Consider the following 26,023-nt stretch of genomic DNA (forward strand, 5'->3'; position numbering starts at 1 on the left):
ATAACATTGAACATTTGCTATTTAATAAAATAGGGACTTTCTTTCTTTTAAACAATATTGTATACAATTATGTCTTGAATCAATCCTGAATAGAGATGTATTGTTGAATACCGAAGGGTTGTGTACCGACAGAAGAGTGCATCAGGGTTTCTCATTGGTTCAATGAGTCTTATTTGCAAGAGTCCTCAGCTTGTACCATAAGTCGCCAGCTCAATTTTCAGCTTTCCATCTTCAAGGGAGGCCATGCTTGAGCTGCTTTTGTGTTCACCGCTGAAGGATCACTGGTTGTCGCTGGATTGTGGTGACCATCGCTGAAACCCATCTTCATTAGTCCTGTGAGATGTGCTAAGGGGGTCTGTCCGGCAGAGGTCTCATTTTGCTCGATTTTGGACGTCCATGTGGAAGGTGTCCAGATGCCGGAAGTAGCCCTCACACCTGCGACCCCATGGCCTCCCTCATCCGAACAAAGGACAGTAGATCGTGTCCACAGCGAATTCTGGACAACGTACAGTGTCAACTGGAAGAATCCAAGTCAGGGGGGGCCAAGTGAACATACCTCTTCCTTTCCCCCCAACCCTCGCCGTCATAGTGTATTTAGTTCAAAGCCCCTCGTCCCCAAACGCTCTAAGGCTGACCTTTGGTCATCGAACCTGGGTAAAGAACGCTACCTCTGTCTTGTTTTCCTTTGTATGGGTCATCAGTGGTTCATGGTGCAAATTCCTAGGTATCAGATCTTTGTCCCTGCCCTTTAAGAGAAGCCCTATATTTACAGTGTTCTGCTGCCTTCTCCAAAAAGATTTTCAGGGATTGTCGCCACAAGTACTTACTACCGGGTCCAAATCTACAGCAGGGGTCCTCTGGGTTTTGGAGTAGTGAACAGAAGGGAGGCTGCGTGGCTGAGTCCAGCAGGGGATCCCTTCTTAATCCCAGCCCCTCTTGCTACCTGGGCCAAGGACAAGCGAGACACCGAACGCTGACCTGTTGTGGCAGGAGGCTTGCAGCCTGCAGAGAGAGCCAAAATGCAAGGAGAACTGCTTGCAGCAGGCCATAATCAGGCCAGTGCTGCTTTACCTGGGTGGATGTTGATCCCTAGGGAGACAGAGGGGTAGGTGGTGTGACCCTGACCTCAGACCTGAGAGCGGCAAGTCTTTTCCAGACCGCATTGCGTGGTCGGTGAGTTTGAGTGAAGGGAAAACTGGCACGTGTGTGAGGCGGAAGCAGGAACTTGACGAAATATATGAACATTTCTTGTGAGCATGAAATCCACTATTTAACCATAAGGAAACGTGCATTATGGGACATGCAGGGAAAATACAACCCAGAATGCATCTCCACCTTGCCTATAACTTGTGAACTGTGCACAGATGCTACACAGTAACAGAGTGGTTCGGCATAATGACAGTGCCCAATCGAAAGTCTCTATTTAGACGAACATTTAAGACTGTGAGAAACTGTGAATTGCCGGGGTTGAAAGTTTAGGGCAAGGAAACCCCTACAAGTGTTAAGGTTGAGAGTTCCGAGCCCGGCTGAGGGCGACCTACAAGAACTTGAGACCTGTAAACGAACATAGTGTTTAAAGGGTCAGCGCCCAACAGAGGGAGACCTATTGAGACTTTGTGTTTAAAAGGGGTCCAAGACCGACAAGGGAGACCCAGTATGAATTGTGTGCCCAAGCCTTGAGAACTTTAAGATCCTTAACACTTGTGTATACACACGTTACAAATGCCATATCATATCATAAAGAGACTGAACTTTGTTTTATGTGTGTCCAGGCATTCTGCGAATGAGAGAGTTTGTTTTGGAAAGAGACTGTCACGCAAGGCCCTGGCTTATTTCTCGAACTGCATCCCCTAGCCAAAGAAGCCAGAGATTGTTCCAAGGCCCGGTGTGCCCCTTTTTCCCATGCTGAAAACGGGGGGAAGGGAAGCCCAATGTTCAGACATCCTGATGCACGCTTTCTTGAACACTGTTTTCTTTGCATCTTTTTCTCGCACACATTTGTTAAGCGTAAGCATTGGCAAACGTTTTTTTAGTACAGACCATTTTGATTTGACAAGACTAATAGGACTGCGTTATTTATTATTTGGTGGTCGAGCTTGCTCCCATCCTTAGATATAGGGCTAGACAGGAGTTCAACCACCCAATCTTTGCTAAATAAACACATTTGACCTGTGCCTCATTTGTGTCAGTCTTCCTTCAGGATAGCATGCCTTCCTTACAGTAACCATGGATCCAAATGCCTGTCAGGGCTCCAATGCACCATGTGGCGCTCCGCACTCCCCACAGCCTCTCAAAAATGTACCGAAAGGTGGCGGTTCTGCCTGTGCTCGCTCGCTGCTCCTTCCCTCACCTCTCCAGTGGGTCAGCATTATTCCAGAGTTCCTCACTATCCTGCCTCCATGCTGTGGAAAATAACAGACTTCAATTTCTCAGAGGCAAGAAGTGAAGTGCGTTTTTCATTTCCATGGCCTGTACAGAGAGCCATGGGGATGGCAGCCCCAATGGGGCAGTGTCTGTGTTGTCCCCAGGTGCCAATAGTGGTATTGCCCATGCCATTGGGGACTACAGACTCTTACGTGACCCTCATACAGTCAGAAGTAAGTTTTTAATTTCCAAATTTAGGTCAGTCCTTGACTAGGGAATTCTTAAACTGAGCAATCCCATTGCCTACCTTGCATGTCTGACATTTTTGGAGAGGTGAAGGCCTGTATGGAGATCAATTTAGGTACGAGTCTTGAAAGGGCAACCAATTGAAACAGCAGAAAGCCCATAGTACTGATGTGGAGAAGAATAGACTGTTTCAAAGATTAAAAATGATTGTGGCATCATTGTATAAAAGGTTTGAAAGAGAAAAAAAATCTCAGAACTTCATGAGGACTCCCAATGACAATATGCATGCTAAGGAATCAGACAATGGCGTCCACCGAAGGGGGACTAAGCCTACCACCTAATTGATCAGTAGGAAAAAGGAGTAAAACAAGCTAGAAATGTTACAAGCCTTCATAGGCCCTTCTGTTCTACTGCTCAGAAACCAATGTCTAAAAAGGACTTCAAGAGTGGCAATTAGTGAAGCATGTGAATCAATGAAAGCGCCAATGCCAGAGAAGTAGAATACCTCCAATGAAAAAGTGCCTAAAATGGCTCCTTCCCTTTAAAGTGGAGGTAAAGGATGTTCCTATAAGCGCAAACGTCTGAAGAATGACATTGATTTATCTATCCTCCAATGTATGATGAAACCGACTATTTACACAAACTCTTTTTCTCTGGTAAAGCTTACTTATCTGGTTTCTTTCCCCTTCCACCTTTCTTACTCATGCAAATCCCCTGTATGGCAATTAGCGCTACATGCAGCCTTGCTCTCGTAGACAAATGATGTGCAGGGTAGCAAAGTGATTTTTAGAATGACAGCATACATGCCAACATACCCCATTCCATTTGGCAGATGCTTGTCCAGTCCTGGACTTAACTTTGCATTCTTGACTTGTAGTCTTGGATTTCCCCAAGTATACACCCGGGATTGCAATTTCCAGAATGCAAATTTAAAACAAGGACTACAACTAGCCTCTCCTGATTGGAATGGGGCATGTTGGTATGTATGTGGCAGATCCTTGTCTTTTAAGCAATATAGATTTATAGATCTCCGTAAGTACCAGCTTTTCTTGTTCCTTTCATACTTAGTCTGGCTTTTTCAGATCCTGTTTTGCCATTAGCCTAGGCGAGTTCCCTTTAGTGAATTGCTTCTTCTAAAACAAAAGCATTATGGATAATTTGGTTTCCTCCTCTGTTCTTCATGTACCTATTCCCACACCTCAGCTATTAGTAGTGTCTTAGTCTAGGGTGTGGCATATGTGTGCCCTCCCCTGTACCCCTTTTCTCCAATTCAACATTAGACCAAGAGTTTCATTTCATTACCTATTTGCGACTGTATGAAGTGGTCACAGTGGAGATGTAGTGCTAAAGATACATCTGTATTTCAAGATGGAAAGAGAAAATAGAATGATTGACTGTCGCATACAGAGCAGGGTAGTGTATGGTTAAGTAGAACTCACTTCCTACAACATAACAGAAGTTCAATCTATAAAAGCAACAGACTACATCATTTCAAATTAAAGCTGGGTTTAAAATTGTTGGGCTTTTCTTAACTCCTGCTTGTAGCCTAGAATAGCCAGATTAGCTTGGAAACAACAGCTTTCGGGAGCTATGTTTGCCTGTCACACAATCTGTTCCACATACCTATAGAACACTGCCTCTATGTTTGGAATATGTATAAAGGAACACTACGGCCTAATGGGCCATACACAAAGGCAATGTATAGTGGCACATCATGTTTAAGTTAGTTTTGCAGCCACTATGTACTAGCTACTCATTTTCATCTCCTGGTTTCCTGTTGATGCCTGATACCCAGGAGCTGCTTTTATCTTCTACTCAGCTAGTCCTCATTTCATTCACTGTAATGATACCCTTTCCTCAGTCTTCGGATTACAAACAACTATATATCAAACATATTTCAGCAAAATAGCACTGGTATCTCCCTTCAGGTATACCTTCAGCAGAAGCAATGCAAACAAAACTCAAAAATATACCACAATAAAAGTATATTTTGCAGCACAAAGGACACAACAACTCCAAAGCAAACACAAGCAGTAAACTACACAGTTCTTCAAGAGTAATTTCTAAACTTTGGTGAAGTCAGACGTATTCTACATTATTTTCCACTTACAGCTTCTTGTATCTCGCATCGGAAGACATGGATTCTGAATAGTTCTGCATTGTAATGGCTTTCAGTAAAAGCAAAACAGTCGCTCTCTGGAGTACCATCATGCCCTCTGACACAAAATAGGATTTTGTAGATTGGATATCTTGCAATTTCCGTATTTGTTTGTGGATCTAAAAGTCTGTTTGAAAGAAAGAAAAAAGTATGTCAAATGTTTTATATTTTCTAGATGTTAAATTAAAGTGGCATTTTCAGCCTTTTTTGTTTACTGCGTCAATCTCAAATCTTAAACTTCACAGGGTTTTGTCATTTCAACTTCAACAAAAGAAGTCATACAAGATATTTACAAACCGTTGTTACTCCTAACACCAGTACACTTATTGGAGAGTATGAATAATGAAGAGAAGTGTATGCATTCTGCTTGTGTATGTCGCATGTACCTGAAAGGTGCCTTGTCACTGCTGAAGAGGTAGTTCAAGTGTGAGCAAACTGAAGACAGCAATAGTGAACGTGTTATGGTAATTTAGGCAGAGAATAAATATTTTATAGAACCTAATTAACATGAGACTCAGGTGTAATTTTAAATCACGCAGTAAATTAGTTGTATTTAAAAAAAGATTACGACGAATCCAGGGAATGTATCCCTTCTACCCAAGAGGGTGACCCTCACTTCCACCCCTCTTATGGGATAAGGACTACCATGTGAACCAATCTGTAGCATCTCCTATAAACCCCATGGCCAACAGGGTTGTTGCATACATGCAAGCTGATCACATTGCTAAAAGAAGTGGGCCCTTTAAAAATGCATGGTTTGTTTGAGGACCCCTCTGTGAAGCTGAAAGTCCATGAGCGATGGGAAGGTCTCTTGTACCCAAGTGGAGCATATAAGGGACAAGCTCCTTAAATGGAAGGCAAGCAGAACCGCAGCGGAAGAGGATGACTCATGGAAAGGGGCCAGCAGCAGAGAAACCGTGCTGAGCAAATGCCATTCCTGCCGTGCAGGCCAGACTAAGCCTGGAGGCAGGACCATGACGTTTAAGTGGTGAGTGGAGAGCCCTTAAAACTTGGCCAATTCCAGGGACGCTCGGGATTCCTATCCCAGAGGTCTCAAGGTGAGGGAAACAGCGCAGCTATGGAAGTGACCGACCAACATGACTGAACTATGGCGCCCAGGTGAATGGGGAGGAAACCAGAGAACCTAAAAGGGGGGTTCCCGCATAGAAAGAGCATCTGCCTTCCCCCTACACGCCCCGCAAAATCACAAATGCGCAGGCCATAGCATGGAGAGGTAGGAGGACAGCTAAACTCTGCAAAACGCTAAAAGAGAACTCAAATGCAGAGCAAGCAGAACTTGTACAAAGGGGCACCGGTGGGCCTATAAACACTCTGAAACTGAAAGACAGACCCAAAGAGGGGAGGGAAAAGAATAGAAGACCCCGGAGGGGGCGACTGGAAAATGAGGAGAAAGCAAACCATCCCGAAGGGGCTGAACCCAAAGCAAATACCCTAGGAGTGGTGTCCGAAAACCTGAAAGAAGAAACAACAGTGGAGTAACTTTGCTGAAAAAGTTGGGGGGGACAGGACATCTGAAGAAAAGGTGCCCCAGCCAAATGAATGGGGACAGAATGGTGTGCCATGAAAGTTGGGGGGGTACAAACACCCCTGTCCCCCCCTAAAATTACGCCAATGAGAAACAACAACAACAATGGTTGTAGCTGAAAGACACATTCCTGAAGGACACTTTAACTCAAGAGGTCCTAGCCCAGTCCGGGTTACATCCCACACCCACACACTGTGGGTGGAGAACTATAAGCTGTTCCAAGAACCAGACTCACTCAGTCCCAGCAGGACCACTGACAAGTACATCCTATTTGAAATCCAATCTCATTGGAAGGGATGGATAAAAGGAATAGGGGAAGAAAAGTTAAGAGTTACAAGAAAGTGGTTCCATGTAATATAATGTCCCTGCAAAAATGTCTGACAAAAATTTGCTGTTTTTGCGGAGCTATTATTACATCAAACATGAGGGGGGCACCCACCCATTTTCTTTTTCTTTTTTTTTTCTTTTAACAAGGGGATCAGGGCACATCCTTGCAAACCGTCCCCATACAGAATGTCACCATATATAATGTCGTAAATGGCTTTTCCCAGCGACATTATGTATGGGGACATTATTACCCGATAACAAGAAAGTTTGTCAAGTGAGATGAACTGTAGGAATTTTGCAGTTTTTCGTGGAGGAACTCAGTGTTCTTGTTCTATAAAATAACTGTTGATTTGTTTGAACTGTGCAAGAAAGATGAAGCTGTAAGGAAGCGTTGGTATCAAAGCAAGACAGACAAGTGTTCAAGGTTGTTTATTAAACTGTATAAATGGGTGAGATAAATGCCTAATCTAAACCTAAATCTAAGATGGGAGCAAGCTACGACCATCAAATAATAATACAGTTCTAGTGGAGTCTAGTCAAAAAGAAAAGGCCTAAGAAAAACCTATTGCCAATCCTTACCACTATGCTACAAAATAGTGTGGGATAATGCTCACAAAGAAAGTAGTGTTCTCAAAATGATAAATCAGGATGTTATGGCCGGGATCTCCCTTCCCCACGTTTGAAGCACGGGACAAGGTGGGACTCGAGCACAGCACACATCTGGGCTTCTCTGGTCTGAGTTTGCAGTTCCTTTTTCCAATATCAGGGCTTTCTGCGCCCAGGTGTCTTTTATGCAAAGTCTCTTGCTTCAGAGGGCCCGATGATTCACAAATAAAGTTCCTTCTATTAATCTTCACGTCGGGCAATTACTCTTCACCCGAGGATCCCCTTAAGCCGGGCTCCGATCCCCTTCACAACGTCAGCCCTTTCAAATGAGCACCCACGCAGCACCGGACCACTCTAACCTTAATACCTCTCTTGTTCACAAAAGACCTGTGTTATTATCTTCTTTTCTTTTACGCAAATGTTGCCACTGCAACTATGAGCTTAACACGGATCTATGTGATCCGACTATGGCTGATTTTGCCGCGGCCAGAAAGTTCGCATGAGAAAGGTGAGAACAACCAAACGTTTGCACCTTTCTCATGCGAACACACGTACATACGCAGACCCCATGACTCCCCCCACCCACACCCCCAACAAACAAACCCCACTTACTTTTTTCTTCACGCCGAGTCCCTGCGGCGCCAGTTCCTTTCACTTCTGTGGTCGGGAACCGGCGCCGGAGGGTCCATTTCTTTTTTTTTTCTTTTACGGGGGCTGCAAGGGTTTCATCCGCAAACCCCCGCATCCCCCGTTTTTCTACGGGTGTGCTGCGGGGGTGTCCCTCGCAACACCCCCCTCACTATACCACACAGTATAGTGAGCGGGGTGTTTCGGAGGACACCCCTGCTGTCTTTTTTTTTTCTTTACTTACCTGTAATGCTACCACCAAAAGTTCAAACTTTTGGTGTTCAAACCTTTGGTGGTAGCATTTTTAGAACTTTTTGTTCATGCGACCCTTTAGATACAGTCTTTTTGTACAATACCCTTAACACAGTCCGGTCCACTATCAGTTTCCTCCGACTTACCGGCTGTGCTGAACTCGTTGGCTTTTCTTCCGCTGGAGTCAAGGACAGTACCACGGTGGCAAGCTCTTTTCCCCGCCCTGGCTATCAGTGCGGGAGTGCCTTGTGTACTGTTGACATCTGCCTCACCAATCGCCAGCTGCACTTAACAGTCTTACCGTTCTTTTATCGAAGGCTTCACGGCTCAGGTTTGAAAAGGGCAAGGGCAATTCCCTCCTTGTAGTCCTCTCAAGTTTCCATCGCCTTTCTCCTCCGTTTGAACTGCTGTGCTGGAAAAGCTGCTTCCTCGTCTGTTTGGCCTTGCTCAAACTGTGTTCTCGTGCTCCGCCTTTTATCCCTGTGGGGAAGGGAAAGGGCCGTCAGGTGTGTGTAGTTATCAGCAATTGCCTGACTCTTGCCGAACCTTGTGTTGGGACATGTCAGGTAAACGGGTCTGGTGTTAGTCCGTTGTCTTTCGCAGTGTGAGAAAGTGTTTGTGTAGGAAAGGGGGGGTAGAGTTTCTAAATATCCTACGGGGTAGGATGGGGAAAAGGTGTTATAAGGAAGGGGGTACCACGTCTCACCCTTCGGTGTTCCACTTCCACTCCCCGAAGACCCCACATCCAGGTGAACCTCCTGCACTGGTCCACCCCAGGAACTGGATCTAATAGAGATGGCTGTGTCCTGGCCACCTGGATGACAGCTTCCCAGAGACTAGCGGGTGAGACACCTTCAGGTTTCTCACATCTTGAGCACAGCACACTCCTGGGCTTTTCTGGCACTTGCTTACAGTTCCTTTTCTCTTTATCATGGCCTTCTGTGCCCATGTCTGTTCCCACACAAAGTCTCTTATTTCAGAGGGCCTGATATGTCCAACAACAAAACAAAAGTTCCTCCTGTATCTCCAAGTCTGGCGATTACTCTTCATGCTAGTATCCCCCTCAGCCGGGCTCTGATCCTTCTTTGAGCATCAGCCTCCCAAAGCACTTGCCAATTTAAACCGAGACTTCCCGAAGGGCGATCTCGTCTTGCTGGGTCACTGTTAGCCTACAGCAAGTGTGGGCTTCACAAAATCACACTTCGCAGTGTTCCCCTCAGCTGGGCGCAAACGCCTGTTTCACAATTCCCTCAGTCGGGTTCGCAATTTCACAATCTTCACAAGTTCTGCAACGTGTCAAGGACTTTCGATTGTACAAGGGGTTTGGCCTGACCCTTGTAGGACCACCTTGATAACTCATGCTGGCCTTGCCTAATGGCCTCCTGGTACTTGTAGTTTCAATACTCTTAGTTCAACACATTCTCTTTGTTCAGGAGAGGGTTACCAGCCAGAGAGCTTCGAAAGAGCACCCACGTGACACTGGACCACTCCATCTCTGGTACGACATTTGTTCACAAAAAGACCTCGGTTTTATTAATCTTCTTAATGTTGCCAATGCAACCTTGAGCCCAACACAGTCCAGTCCACTATCAGGTTCTTCCCACTTACCGGCTGTGCTGAACTCAGCGTTTCTTTTGCCGCTGGAGTCAAGGATGGTACCACGATGGCAACCGCGTCTCCCCGCCCCAGCTATCAGTGCGGGAGGGTTCCATGTACCTTTGACATCTGTCACACCATTCGCCAGCTGCATCTCCCGGTCTTATGTTTCCTTTGTCGGAGGCTTCACGGGTTTGGGTTGAAAAGGGCAAGGGCAACTCTCTCCTTAACATCCTTTCAGGTCTCATCGCCTTTCTCCTCCGTTTGAACTGCCGTCCTGGAATAGCTGCTTCCTCGTGCGTTCTGCCTTGCTCAAACTGTGCTCTCGTGCTCCGCCTTTTATCCCTATGGGAAAGGGAAAGGGCAGTCAGGTGTGTTTAGTTGTCGGCAATTGCCTAACACTTGTGTTGGGACATGTCAGGTAAACGGCTCTGTTATTAGTGTGTTGTCGCTCACGGTGTGAGAAAGTGTTCGTGTTGGAAAAAGAGGGGCAGGGTGGAAGAGTTTCTAAATATCCAACGGGGTAGGATGGGGAAAAGGTGTCATAAAGAAGGGGGTGCCGCATCTCACCCTTCTGTGATCGATTTTTTTGTCAACTTTTTGAAGGATGTTTATTTAAAAAAATAGATGCGGGGTAAGGGTATACATTATGGTAGGTGAGGTTGGTCTAACCCACATTATTAAAAGAAAAAGCTCCCAATTTTTGTTTCATAATTCGACCCCAAAAAAACTCAGCCTTTTCAACTTCATGATTTTCTTTTACCACATAGATCCCCTAGATCAACTAACATTGCTCGTGAATTGTGTCATCTTAGTCCTGAACATTGCTGTAGTTTGTTTTGTGTACTCTGTACAATAACATTTGCAAACATACCTTGATTCCACTACAGCAGAACTTACATTTTAGACAATGCAGACCCACAATGTATTCTCTCCTTGCTGACTCGCTGCTTGTCGCATGGACCCTCCTATCAGATTTAAGGGTGGTGAAAGCTATTAGAAAGAAGCACCTAACCAACTTACAATTGGTACTGCATGATAACACATTAGCAGATAGTGTTAACATTTTAATGTGGCTATCTAGAGTGCATTTCTCTGATATGTTTATATTTACTGTGAATTGCGTATAAATGTTAGCTAGGGCTCTGATTTTATTTATTTATTTCCGATTTTATTTATCTGTTGTAATGTGCACTATGCACATTATTGAGCTATTTTGTTATGTTTTGGATCTGTGAAAGATTTTTATGGTATGTTTTACCGAAATACATCTTTATTGGCTGACTTATTTTGTTTGAAGAGTATCCAAAGATGATAAATCTGAAAGTTCAAAAGAGACTTTTCTCCAGAGACATTTCTTTTGGGAGGGAGTCACACACCAACCAGAAGAGGCCAAAAAAAGGGGGAAGTAGAACCACTTCCCTAGGCCTAGTTTGTCTTGCTGTGATTTTGTGGTAGGGCCAGTTAAATAAGGATGGGTTTGAACAGGGGACTAGTAGTGTTTGTGTGACATCCTGACAAGAATGGTTTGTTGTTTTGTAGAATAGAGAACTTCCACCATAGCGATAGGGCAAGATGAGGATTTTTCAAATAAGCCAACATTTTAAACAAAATGTCCCATTGTCCGCCTCCTAACGCTGGCTTACCACAAGTGGGATCAGAACAACCTGACACAGGGTTTAGACACATGCTAGTTCAGCGCCTGAATCCCATAGCCAAACTCCCTACAAATGCTACCCCTCCATAGCCCCCATCCATTGAGTTTGACTTCTATAGCACCAAAGTGGTTGAAATCCCTGGTCAAGAAAGGTGCTAATTCCTTGAGGGGTTAGTGTCTCTCCAACCCAAGGAAGCTATCTCAAGTTAGAGGTCAAATCAGGTCTGGCATGGTGAAAATGTCTTTATGCAGCCGCTGGCTTGGTGAACCCAGACTACCAACAGGGTGCGGGGGGTAGGGCGAAATTCACGTGGTACTGTATGACACCCGCAAGCAAACCTATACAGTGATAGTGGGGGTAGCTATCTCTCAGGGAATTTTAAAACAAACCATAATCCCTCAATTACAAAAGGTGGGGACCTTTTCAGAGACCGTGTGAGACTCCTTCGGGTTCAGAAAGGCAGATATCACCCCACTCCTTCCCATTGAGGCTGAAGAGAAACCCACTGTACCCCATTTGGCCTTTGCTCAACGTAATGATCCAATCCTGTCCAAGGGCTTCAGACAAGCTATCCTGGAGGTACAAGGCCAGTATAGTAATGGACCCTTCTTTAGGAAAAACTGTGTATTGTATAGGGGGTGTCATGAGTGGGATGGAACGAGAAAATACAGCGAGTAATGCCCTGAAGCAATCGCCGAGTATCCATGTAACTAGCCCTTTCCCACCCGACAATTTGTCACCAAGGGGTACAGAAAAACCAAGACCTGGTGCTCAACAAAATGTATTGGACCGGCGTATACGCAGATCTAAAGAGTTACATGGCCACATATGAGATATCTCAAAAGACCTCAGCAGACCCTGTACCTACCTCTGGCTCCTTTAAAGCTGCTACCCATTATTGAGGTCCCCTTTTCATGTATAGCGATGGATATAGTAGGGCCTGTGAAGAATCAGAGGTGACCATCTCAAAGACTCTGGCCTGGGACTCTTTTCATGTGGCCAAGGAAAGGCAGACGCTTCCTGATCCTAACCATTGAGGAGGTGCTGCAGGAGGATCACACAGGATGAGGGACTCATGTCAGAAGTAGTGTGAGAAACGTCTAACCAACTTCCCTAATGATCCCACGGTCTTAATGGCCTATTGTAAATTTGAAGATTTTGATGTACAATCGAACATTAGGGACTTCAAGTCCCATAATACTCTAGGTACTGGGACGAGGAAGAGGGGCTCGGAGGTGCAGAACTGTAGTGTGCAGTCTAGTGGACCTAATGACCCACAACTGAGCGGGCATTAAATATGTAAGGGCCCTTCAAGTGCTGGACATAACAAGTAGACTACAGCAGTGGGAGCAGCAGAAAGACACCGGAGCCCCAGCTGTGTTTGCAGCGGGACCGAGAGAGCCATAGGAGGGACGATTTTGACGTGTAGAGGGCGCGCAGTGGGAATCACTGCTGCTACAGGCTGTCCTGTAGGAGAAAGAAGCTCTCCTGGTCTGGTGTCCTACTCCGGAGTGTGCAAGGAGTCTGGCATGCATCCTTCATGAAAGGTGTGGGCCGCTGGGAGTGGGACCGAAGCGGTCAGACACCCAGGACCTGACGAGAGAAGAATACGTTGCAGCAGCAGCGGGTCGAACGAACGTCCAGGGAAAGACTAGTGATTTGGTCTTCATTAGGCAACCCTGGGATGCTCCGTAATAGACTGCTGGTTGCCAGTAATATTTTTGAATACCGAACTAATGAAATGAAGCATTTCTGGCAGGATACTCGTATTGCGAGAAAGCGAAAGGAGAAAGACTGTAACCATCATTACCAAAGTAAAGAGGGGGAAATATTTGAACAAGATAACACCCACCATTGCCTAAGTCAAAGAAAGGCAATTATAAATAGGGGACAAGAGATATTACCAGCAGTTAACTGGTGTGATAGGAGGAATCCAAAGGTGGAAGGAGAGAAGCCCTCCTTGTAGAAATCAAGGGGGAGAGGAACATAACCTGCATTGCATGTGGCAAACTAATCTGTGGAACCAACAGCATTAATGTGTGTTGTATCCGTATTGAAGAAGTTGTGAATCTCAATGTTGTTGAAAGTCTTTTCTAAGGGTTGAAGCAAGCCTCCCCACAGAGTACTTGTAGTAGTGGTAGGAGTTGTAACCTGGCAGGCGAGTATACCAGGAAAGGGACTATTAGTGGTTAGTCCTGGCAGCTTAGTGGACCAGGAGGAAGACATTGAAGTACTGCATCGTGGTGGAAGGTTGTGGTGGGAAGAGTGGCATGTCCACTAATGCGTTGTGATGAACTGTGGTGAAACTTTCCTGACAAAAATCATTATTGTGTACAAAGAAGAAATGTGGAAGTAGTTATCCTTCAAAGAAGAAAGGTTATATTGAATACGGACTAGAAGTGTGAAGACAAAGTGTTTTTGGTTATTAAGCAAGAGTTTGTGGAAACTTTGGACAATAGATTTTGAAGAGTGTTAAAGCGGGTTTAGCAAATCAATCAATCCAAGTGTCAAGTGAAAGACTTATTGAGTGAAAGGAACTTTGTGTTGCATTTGGAACAGAACTTGGCTACTGAAAAGAACTTTCTTGATTGTAACTTTGATTTGGAAAATCCTGTATTAATCCGGGGGAAGGGAATCCGACCCTGGTTACATGGATACATGGTTACAATGTTTATGTTTGATTATAACTTATTTTGGTGAATTTGAATGGCCATATGTTATTTGTATGATTTTGTTGTATGTTTAAGTGTGAGGGACAGATACATTTTGATATTAGAGTGTTTTCCTTTAGTCTTAGTTTGACAGGTAGGCAAATCCTCGTTAGGTTAGGGAAAGCAATGCGTTTATTACACCTTTCTCATTTAATAAAATGGCTACTTGTGAAATCTACTTGTCCGCCTTGCATTTCTAACCCCTAACAGGCTCTTGGAGCCTTCCAAACTGGGCAATAAATACATATAGTTATGCTACTAGATATCCCAAAGCTTCACCCTTGAAGAAGAACATGAGGAGTCAAATTTTGAAGAACCCCATTCCTTTCCCCTACAGAGCATTGAAGGAAATGGCGTCCAACGCTTTGTGATGTCATGACAACAATAGATATTTAGGCAGTCTCTATCAGGGCACCCGTCTCTTAAGCGAACGCCACATGGATTCCTTAATTCCTGAACTCCTTCATTCTCTTTCCACTAAACATCACCTCATTCTCTGAAGTGATTTTAACCTTCCCTCTCCAACCACTTCTCAAAAATGTGAATGACAGTCTTTTCTTAGTGAAAACGTGTTCCACTCTTGTCAATAACCTACCCGCCCACACTCACTTATTCATCTCCACCTCACTCTCAGCCATTAAATCCTACGGTCGCACCATCCATATCTGATCACTCTATTGTTTCCACCACCATCTCCTTGCCACCCTCTGACTTATCACCACTTGCTTCAGCTATTACTAAAAAGGAAATTGAAACCTTCTGCCATTCCCCCCCTTTCTCTCTGACCTACAGTTCTCAATCTCCTCCTTCACACCCCGAAACTCTCTAAAGTCCACTCTTGATAGAGCTAAAAGGGAATTCTACCCAACCCTCATTGACTCACTCTAACCATCGTCGCCGGCTACAGGGCAACCTAAAATCACTCCACCTAAGTCTACGACTATCAACTCCACTATCACAGCTAATGACCTACATGAATACTTCGCTGCAAAAATTCCCAAAATTGGAGAATCTCTCCTGACCTTCCTCACACTCCCTCCTCCCACATTTCACACTCCTACTCGACCATCATCCTCTGCCTCGATCTCCAACTTTAATCACACTAATACTGACTCGATTGATGAAGGCCAACCCTTCTTGTGCCCCATCAGAGCCTCTTGCTCCTCAGCTAGTCAAGCCTATTGCCCCTACGGTGGCCTCTCACCTTGCTGAACTCTTCAACCTGTCCTTCGGCTCTGCTTGCTTTCCCTCTGTTTTCAAAACAGCCACGGCCATCCCTCTCCTAAAAAAGGAAGGGGCTTACCCGAACCTACCGGCCAACTTGCGCCCTGTGTCTCTCCTTGCGCTCTTTTCTAAAATTCTCAAAAGGATTGTGTTCAACCGTCTTACCAATTTCTTAGACATCCATAACATTCGAGACCCCCTACAAGCAGGTTTACGCTCCTGTCACTCCACACGGAAACTCTCCTCCTCCTCCTCCTCCTCCTCCTCCTCCTCCTCCTCCTCCTCCTCCTCCTCCTCCTCCTCCTCCTCCTCCTCCTCCTCCCCCCCCCCCCCCCAACAACCTCCTAAATGTTAGGAAAATCAGGCTCCACCTTCCTTTCAACACTGCCAATCTCTTAACCACTTTTGTCATCTCCAAACTAGACTACTGTTCCAGCATCCTCTTTGGTCTCCCCAACTATGCTTTGTCCCCTCGCCAAGATCATTAACTTTGCTACCAGCACTCTCTTTGAACGCCCTCACTTCACACCTACTTCCTCGTACCGTCACCAGGCTGGATGGCTGGTGACCCAAAACCGGGCCAGATTTGAATTTCTTCTCCTGGTTCACAAATCTATCCTCAATAAGGCACCACTGTATCTATTCTCCTCTATCCAACTCTATAAGCCTTCTCATAATCTCTGCTCTGCCTCCTCGACTACCCTTTCATTTCCTCTTGCTCCCGCTCTTTCTCTCTTCTCGCTCCACTTGCATGGAATTCTCTTCCCCCGGACATCGAAGGAACAGTCAACATGTATCTGTTCAAAACCAAACTAACAGCTTACATGCTTGCCTCCGAGTAGCCCTCTTAACTTACATCATCTGCCTGTTAGCTAAACATTTTCCCTGCCTCAAACCTGCTTCTGTCGCTCACTTCTCTACCTCCATTCTAGCACTTCACCCATCATGGCCACGTCCTGAGCACAGCTGGCAGTATCACCTAGCAGCACTTAAAAATGTCCAATGTTGAGGTGCGTGGCCAAGATGGCGGGCTGAGTGGACATGTGTAGGGGGAAGCCCTGTGCTAGCCCAAAGCACCCAGTACAAATTCCGACATCACGCACGCCGACAAACGAAAAGTGAGAACCCACTGGGGAGCAAAACAGTGGAACTGGTACCGGCAAAGGACAGAGTGAGGGAGCGATTGGAGTGGCTGAAGCAACAGCGGGAACCCCGCAAGAAAATGGCACCAGACTTTTCGTAGCATCGGAACGGAGCAGCAAACTCAAAGTCTGGAGACTCCACAGGCGGCGGAAGAGACAGGGCAGCGTACCGACACATGCAGGAAGCGGACCACAGAAAGAACAGACCTGTTGTGGCACTGCGGCGGAGCCGAGCAAAGGTAACCCAAAGTGAGGTGGAGGATCCCAGGCGGAGGAGGCAGTGTGAACCGAGTCGCCCGGCACCACGGCGGGGGACTCGAGGAGCAGCACCTGAGAAGAATGAGAGTAGAGGGGGTCTGGCCGGAACTCCAACCAGCAGAAGCAGAGATGTGCGGGGGAGACTAGGATGGCGCCGACGGGGAGGAGGAGCACCACAGGGGCCTCCCGCTCTCGCGCCAGAGAGGCAGAAGGCAAGTGAAGCGTTGGAAGACTTGGGAGGCCCACGGCGGACCCCAGCCACACTTGACAGGAGTCAGGCAGGGGGTAGCGGTGTGCCCCAGGAGAGAGAGCTGCCAACCACAGTGAGCTTCGGCTGAAAGGGAAGCTACAGCACATCAGAGGGACCCACGAGGCTGGCGATGTTAGGACCATAAAAGGAAACAACAAGCGATGCGAGGAGGTAGGTCCCTCGGGTGAGAGAAAAGAGGAGCAGCAAGGGAGGAAGGGCTCGAGTCAGGGACCGAACAGGGACAGTTCCAACGCTCCAGCGCCGGAGCAACCCCAGGAGGGAACGAGACAGGTGAGGCCGGTGTTAAGGGGGCAGGGAGAAAACATACGCTGGCACAACCCCAAGGCCACAATAAACCAGGAGGGGAACAGATCCACTAGAACACTCACCCAGTCTGCCCAACTGCAGGGCCCATCCCGAAACGCATTGAACAAAGGCCAGGAGAACATCCAAGACAATGCCCGGGGGGTGGGGGGACTGAAGCAACCAGCAACAGAAGGCTTCTAGGGAAGGAGCACTACCAAGGGCCAAGTGGCCGCATAGGGCCCTGGGAAGGAGGGGGACAAAGTCGCGGAACCCCAAGAAGGAGGCAAGGGGCAAACCCTGAGACAATAGAAGGCAAGGCCCAGTGAACCCGAGGGGAATACCCACAGAACACAATAGGAGAGGACATCCTGCAGGAAAGGAAGGGGGTGAAGATCCGAAGGGGGCGAGTCGTACATGAACGGGTAACAGGCCAGCCAAGAACTAACAGCAGGGTAGCGCTAATCAACCCGGGATAGAACGTCTCATGAAAAGCAGCGACAACCTTGCCAGCGGGCAGGGAAATAAGCAGCAATGGAATAGTGGAAGGCTGATGGGACCAAAGAAGAGGACCCTAATCTGGGAGCGCAAGAACAGGAAGGACACAACAAGGGTCATATTCAAACAAAGCTCCCCTGAACAGAGCAAAGGAGGAATGGTGCTCACCAAAGACGACCTACTGGCGGCACTCGCCAAATTCAAAGTCAAACTCACTGAAACTGTCAAGGCGGAGGGGGCGAGTATAAGAGGTGAACTGTCTCAAGCCATCACAAATATTCGAAAGGACATCAACGCATTGGGAGAACAAGTGATGGTAATGGAAGATAGTCTGAGTGGGACACTAAAGGGCCCGAATACATATGGGCATCAGTATATGCCCCCAACCAAGGACAAGAGGGATTCATGGGAGGGTTCCTTGAAGAGCTGAGCAAGTTCAGGGAGGTGGAGGGGTAAATTATCATATCCCGGGACTTTAACCTGGCAGCAGACCCCATCTGGGATAGGTCAGGGGGACTGAGGGGGCATGCAACAGGGACAATGTCCAGGCAACTACTGGAGAGGTTCCAAGAAGGAGTTTGCGATGTATGGAGTGCACATCATCCGCAAGAAAGAGACCACGCCCACAAGACCTACTCTAGTATAGATTATGTGATGGCAACTAGAGGAATAGTCCAATCAACCAGTAAAGTACAAATGGGAAGTATGGCTCTGTCGGACCAAGCTCCGGTCAGATTAGAATGGGGGGGCACATGGGGGCTGGAGATTAGAGTACCACCTACTCAGAGACTGAGGCAGCAGACTGAGAAGGAGATGCGTAAATTCGCAGAAAGGGCCGGGAGAGGAGGGGACAGCCTAGGGGAGAGATGGGATGCATTCAAACAGCATATAAAGGGACACTTTATTAAGGCTGCAAAGAAGATGTGGGAGGAGCAGAAAGAGGAGGGGCCAGAGAAAGCGATACAGGAACTGGAGAAAAGTCATAAGGAAAAAAGAAACTAACAAACTAGCTAGGGAACTAGCACATGCAAGGGGACGGCTGAGACAGATGTCAAACAAGGCGGTCGAAAGTACTCTATCGAGGAGCAAGCAGAGGTTTTACGAGCAGGGCAACAAAGGAGGGACAGCATTGGTGAGACAGATCAGGGCTAGAGAACAGAAAGCATTCATAGACTCACTGGAGGACAAAGATGGCAAGCAGGTAGGGGCAGGGGGAGCTAAGAGAAGAATGATAAGGGATTACTATGCAGACCTGTACGGGGAAGACCCAGTAGAAAGGAAAGAACAAGCTGCATATTTGCCAGGTTGGGAGGGACCAAGGCGAACTCTCGAACAAAGGGATCAACTAGAAGAGCCCATAGGCTCAGAGGAGGTGCAAACGGCAATATCCCGATTAAAACCAAACAAACGTCTGGGGGAAGATGGAATAACGGCAGCGTTTTATAGAACATTCAGGGACTCACTCTCTAAAACCCTCACAGAATTATTCAATCACTTTAGAATGGTAGGGGAAGTCACTAAATCCATGAACATGGTGCACATCTCACTCATCCTAAAAGCGGGTAAAAACCCACACGTTTTCCTCATACCGGCCCATAGCACTAATCAACGTGGATGCCAAGATATACACAAGGGTATCAGCTGCGAGGCTAGAGAGGATATTACCAGAGCTGGTGATGCAGGACTAAACAGGGTTTATACAAGCAAGGAATACATTTGACAACATACAGAGGGTACTACACGTTAGACGGGGTGTGAAGGGGGGGGGGACACTCCCACGTGTTTGATGATGTTAGATGCCGAGAAGGCATTCGATCGCGTCAACAGGGACTTCATGGAACAAACACTACAGAGGGTGGGAATGGGACCAAACTTCGTGCGAATGATACAGGAAAATGATCAACACCTGCAAGCCAAGGTAAAAATTAACAAAAGGCTAACAAAATCGTTTTCGATAAGGAGGGGAACAAAGCAGGGATGTCCACTCTTGCAGTTACTCTTTGCTCTAGTAATGGAACCCTTTGTGCACCGGATAAGGGGAAACTAGGAGATTGAGGGGTTGGATGGGCGGGGACACAGCATAAAATAGGACTATTTGCAGATGATGTAATCCTGATGATCACTGCGCCGGGGAAATTGCTGCCAGCGATAATGGGAGAGATAAAAACCTAATCAGCGGTGTCAGGCTTAAAAGTAAACTTTAGAAAGTGTGAAATTCTGATCTTATCCATAGGGGAGGCGGAAAGGAGTCAACTGGAAAGAGAGAACCCGTTTAGGTGGGTATCGGGCCCAGCCAAATACCTGGGGGTGAACCTAAACGCATCTATCAAAGTAGTGGGGTCGAATTATCATCCATTGATGAAGCAACTTACAGCAGACCTAGCAAGATGGAGGGGGCTATACATTTCATGGTTCGGAAGTGTGTCAGCGATCAAAATGAATGTTCTACTCAGACTACTATATTTATTTCAGGCAATTCCCCTAGCAGTGCCCGGGAAACTAGTGAAGGAGATCCAGAAATGTGTCATGAGCTTCATTTGGGGAGGGAAGGAGCCGAGCATAGGAAGAAAAACGCTATTTAGGGATAAGTCACAGGGAGGAGTGGCATGCCCAAACATAATGAAATAATACCAGGCAGCGCAGCTAAGGGCATTAGCAGAATGGGTAAGGGTGAGAATCAGAAGCACTGGATAGGCATGCAACAAGCGGTGGCAGGCGAGCACCTTTGGAAAGTGATGGGGTTAAAGAAAGGGTGTACACTCTGGGGGCATGGCTTGGTAGCCATGGTGTAGGCAGCTCTTACCGTGAGCTCCTGGACATCTGACGAAGATCCGGCAGCACAAGATTGAAAATGAACCCACAAACAACTGAAAAAGGACATGCAGCTGTATGAACATGAGGCCCGTGGAATGAGCGAACAGCTGACTGCAGCTGACATAAGCCCAATAATACCAGGCAGCGCAGCTAAGGGCATTAGCAGAATGGGTAAGGGTGGAGAATCAGAAGCACTGGATAGGCATGCAACAAGCGGTGGCAGGCGAGCACCTTTGGAAAGTGATGGGGTTAAAGAAAGGGTGTACAATCTGGGGGCATGGCTTGGTAGCCATGGTGTAGGCAGCTCTTACCGTGAGCTCCTGGGCATCCGACGAAGATCCGACAGCACAAGATTGAAAATGAACCCACAAACAACTAAAAAAGGACATGCAGCTGTATGAACATGAGGCCCGTGGAATGAGCCAACAGCTGACTGCAGCTGACATAAGCCCAGAGATAGAGCTTCTGAAGCGCAGAGACCCGACTCGTTTCGGGCGAGGACAAGATGGCGGAGGGGACAGGACAAAAGAAACCTCTGACGCGCCCGATACCCGCAATGCACTACAACGTGTAGTCCGGGGCACACGGAAAGAGCTGGCGAGCAAAGGAAATTAAACGAGTGCGCTGTGTCTCATGAATATTCCAACATTCAGAAAGGCCGATGCAAGCTTGTTGCACAACTATAGTTGCGTACCGCTGCCGGCGGTATGGGCTGGCAACAGTAACGAGAGGAGGAGAAGCCCAGGGACACCTTCGCCAGCGGAGACAGAGGAGACCACACGAGGCAGAGCATTAAGATGCTGGGCAGGCCCATGAAGATGAAAACGAAAGCTGCCGTGTGCAGGCATTAGGGCATGGATAGACGGACGGAACCTGAGGCACACGTTGGAAGGGGGGGCCAGATCAAGAGGGCGCACTCTGGGCCATATACACCCATAAAAGTGAACAGTCCACTGACATAAGCCCTGACAAATGCAGACAAAGGAGGCATGGGTGCGGAGCACTATAAAGAAACTGATTGCAGGCAAGATGGACGGTGGAACACAATAGGCGAGAGAACGAAATTCCTGCTTCCTACTACTTGACTCAGCCAAAGTGCAGGAAGGTGCAGACACTAACGCGACATTGTGGGACACCCGTGCAGAGGTGGTCCCCCTTCTCCCGTGGCATAGAAGCAACAGACGGTGACGTTAAGGGCTGGACAATGGCCCGCAGGTTAGTGGCAACAGCAGTGAAACCTCAGGGGTGGTGGCACTGCCCCAAGCGCACATTGGCATGAAGCTGCCAAATGTAAATGACAGCCGGGGCACGGACATGCAAGCATAAAGCACAAGGTGGAGGTGACTCCCAGAGCGCCTATGGGGCCTGAGGCGGCACATTGAGGGTGATCCCTCAAAACTAAAGGACGACACTGAGGCCACGGGCGGGAGGAGAAAGGAGAAGATATCCCTTGACAAGAGGCAAGGAGGTGCTACAGCGCTCCCGGCCCAGAGCAACCCATGAACCAGTGAAGCAGAGCACCAGCTGCAGATCGGGGAGCTAACCTAACAATAGGAAGGCTAAGGGTGACCCTAGACAAGGAAGGTGCGCCGGAGACATCTTCCATGTGCACACCGAGACAACACGGAAATCGCGACAGGCCACAACACATGAAACCCACAACCAGGAGAGGAACCACGAAGCGGGACAGACCCGACCATTGCTGGTGCATCAGACTGGAGAGCTAATAAGACGGATATGTCTGTGAGAGGAGGCAAGGCCAAGGACAAGCAGCCCACAATGGACATTTTTGCTAAACCGCAACAGTCCCCCCACCACTGCAACGCAAAGTGGAGCTGCCGCATCCACAGGGGGCAGCAGCACCAAGCGAAACCCACATGATCCTAACAGCCATAACGGAACTGAAGGCCTCGTGGGGAACGACGATGGCAGAATTGAGGACTGCACTTGAAAAGAAACTAGATGCGGTTGGATTGGAAGTCAACCTATTGAGGCAAGATGTGAGAGCGCTGGCGGAGAGGACCAGCGGTCTGGAGAGTGCGGTGAAAATCAACACAGACACTAGCACGGCCAATGCTAAGGCAGTCCACATATTGAAGCAGTAGGTAGCCAACCTGTAGAATCGAGCAGAGGAGGCGGAAGGAAGAGCTAGGCGCAACAACATACGCGTGGTCGGTCTGCCGTAGGGGGAAGAAGGCCAAGACCCTACGAATTATGTTGAAAACATGATTATGCAAGAGATAGGTGCAAATAAGCTCTCCCAAGGTTTGCGGTCGAACGTGCGCACAGAGCCTTGATGAGGAAGCCGCAAACTGGAGCTCCTCGGAGAGCAATCATAGCGAAGATCTTGAACTATAGGAACAGGGAAAAGATATTAGAGTTCTTCAGGAAAGGAGGGACCATACAAAGAGCGTCTGCGACCATCACTGCATATCCAGATTACACAATGCTGGTTCAGAGACAGCGCGACAGCTACGTGGCAATCAAAAGGAGACTGCGCACAGCCGGATTTAAATACATGTTGCTGTATTCTGCAAAACTCAAGATTTTCCATAAAGACAAAAGGCACTTTGATTCCCCGGAAGCAGCAGCAACATGGCTGGATGCACATGGCTGCCCGGAGCGAGATGAGGAGCAGGGTCAAGAAAGATACGATAAGTGATCTAACAGTTATGCATATTATGAGAAGGGCGCAGGGTAATGGGTAACCGTAATATGAGACATTTGAACATTTTGGACTGGAATATAGAATGTGTAATGTAATGAGAACAACGGAAGGTGCAATCAGCGTGATTTCTAAGTAAGGAGCAACGGTACGGATGCAACCTACCCCTGAGAACCAGAATTGGAGGCCCGCCACTAGGGCAATATCTCCCTGCTGAGCCATAAGTAAGGCAACTGCCAGAAAAGGGCTAGATGCGGGGGTGCCTGAGATCCAGGGATGGAGCTGGGCAACAGTTGAGTGTGGGGGGGGGGGGGTAAGTTGGGGCAAGGAAGGGAGGATGGAGAAAGGGGGGTGTGGGAGAGTTGGGGAGTGTGATGGGGTTGGGAGGGATGGAGGGTGGGAGGGAGGGGGGAGTGTTAATAGTTAGGGGAAGTTTGTATTGGGGAACAAGCCATGAAAAAAGGGAAGAACTGAGACCTGGCCGGTATTGGTGGAGGGCGGAGTGGGACCCGGATTCGATATGGGAGACCTAAAAGTAGTTACCTGGAATGTTCGAGGGCTCAATAGTTATCTAAAAAGAAACAAGGTTGATGTATCAGCGCAGGGAGAAAATAGATATCGCCTTGTTGGAGGAGACGCAAATGACGCGTGAAAAGCTGGACTAATACACCCCGACCAAACTGGTTATGTCCCTAACAAGAACATATCCAACAATCTTAGGCGACTCCACTGAGTCATTGAATATGCCGAAGGGGAGACGGGTGAGATGGCAATAGTGTCGCTGGATGCCATAAAGGCCTTTGATTCAGTCAAATGGCCATGGCTCTTGGCTACATTGACAAGCTATGGAATAGGGCCTGGGTATCTTAAATGGGCCAAATTACTATATAGTGCGCCGCTGGCCAGAGTGAAGACAGGGGCAGTTATATCAGAAAGGTAGCAACTTAGAAGAGGCACCAGACAGGGATGCCCGTGGTTCCCCATGTTGTACATTCTGGCCTTAGAGCCTTTGGCACTATACCTAAGACAGCAGTATGATACAATAGGAACCACCATAAGGGGGGAACTGCATTTAATTTCTCTGTATGCTAACGGCATGCTGTTGTATCTGCGCTACCCTGAAGAAAACCTCCAGTATATCCTGGAAGTGATGTAACGATTTGCAAAGCATTCGGGTATAGCTGTGAATCCCAAAAAGTCTTGTATATTTCCACTAGGTAGGTATAAAGGGATCCCGCTGGAGCGACTACCGATCCTCCAGATACCATGGGAGGTTACCACATTTCGCTATCTTGGGATAGACATATACCATACGGTGGACGCGGAGCACCAATACAACACAAAGAAGGCTATCCGGCAGATTGAAAATAGTATGAGGTTTTGGGTGAAGCTTCCCCTGGCGATGATGGGAAGAGGGGCAATGCTTAAAATGGTGGTCCTGCCAAGACTGTTGCACTACTTTGGGAGCGTCCCATACTTGATACTGAGGAGATTCTTTGCTAAGTTGAGTAGCATATGCAGGGAATTTCTCTGGCAGGGGACAAGCAATATGGTGGCCCTCTGGAAGCTGCAAGACCCACACGAAAAAGGGTATAAAATTACCAAACTTTGAACTCTATTATATAGCAAGTCAACGTCAATATGTAGCTAAATGGCTATCTGAGGAGCCGACCTCTGAATCCAGGTTGTTCCAATTGGATTGCGCCCCATTCTTCTTGAGAGAAATGATGTGGTTGCTTAAATCAGATATGGACGGGCGCCTAAGGATGATGACACTTAGGTGGGAGATATGGCGGAGAGCCTGTCAGATAATGGGTAGCCCGTCCCCGTGCTCCCCGCAGGTACCATTGGTCGCTCTGGCGGGAAGAGAGGCAATTAAGACTAACGATTAGGAAACACTGGGAGCCAGTGGGGATAGCAACGATGGGCGACATGTGGCAAGAAGCGAGTATAAAGGATTTTGAGGGGCTGGTGGAGGAAACAGGGTTACATGTGGGACAGTTGTTACGGAGAATTATCTGTAAAGGCTAATTTCCTAACCTAGTGAGTCCCCCAGCAGCTTTGCTGGATTTTTGGGGTTTATTTTTTTCTCCTGCTAAGAGTGAGACTCTTTCTCCCACTCTTAGGCATGATTTGAGAATGTCCTTTGACTTCGTAATGTTTTTTATGGGCTATGGGGTATTTTACTCCATAGGGCGTCATGTGTTTTTGGTAAGTGTGTTACACAGCACCCTCAGTGCAGTAACATAGGGGTGTCATAGGGACCCCCAAACAGACTCCATACCCTGGGACTGACTACTGTCTCCCTAGGCATGTTAAGTCACCATTGACTTTACTAGTTTTAAATTGTGAACAGAACCAGTACAAACCATCATATTGTGGAAGTACTGGTAGGGGTAATTCGATTGCCCCTGGGTCTGTTTTTCAAGGGGGCACTGTCCAGTCCCCCCTTGTCGAGTTTCTGGCTGGTGGCAGTGGTTACCACGCGAAATATTCTACCGGAATATTTCCTATGGGATTTTCCCATTTTAAACGCACCACTTTTTTGGTGCAATGTTAAAGATACCGCCGGGTTATTTATTTAATATTTATTCCCCGGTTGGGTCTTTTTGCCAGGACTCTGTTTTAAAATGGCGTTTGTGTTCGCCTCTGTAACTCCAACCCAAGTCGAGCCCTTTGTTCCACTTTTGGCAGGCTTCTGCACAAAAGCCTCCAAAAGTGGTGCCACTTTGTCTGGGTCTACAGGATGCGTGGGAGGGGAGAATAGGCACCCTGGAC

General features: G+C 47.4%; 1 protein-coding gene across 5 annotated transcripts in view; it reads right to left on the minus strand.

Moving 5' to 3' along the window:
• RABGAP1 (RAB GTPase activating protein 1) overlaps positions 1-26,023 on the minus strand; it is a 3,038,993-nt gene that overhangs the window by 2,517,929 nt on the left and 495,041 nt on the right. For all 5 annotated transcript variants that reach the window (XM_069609645.1, XM_069609642.1, XM_069609641.1 and 2 more), the window contains one exon: positions 4,721-4,895. In XM_069609645.1, coding sequence (XP_069465746.1) covers positions 4,721-4,895 — 175 coding nt within the window. The remainder of the gene's footprint in view (positions 1-4,720; positions 4,896-26,023) is intronic.

Source organism: Ambystoma mexicanum, chromosome 8 (genome assembly GCF_040938575.1).
Source record: "Ambystoma mexicanum isolate Mex_15411 chromosome 8, UKY_AmexF1_1, whole genome shotgun sequence".
Taxonomy (NCBI): Eukaryota; Metazoa; Chordata; class Amphibia; order Caudata; family Ambystomatidae; genus Ambystoma; species Ambystoma mexicanum.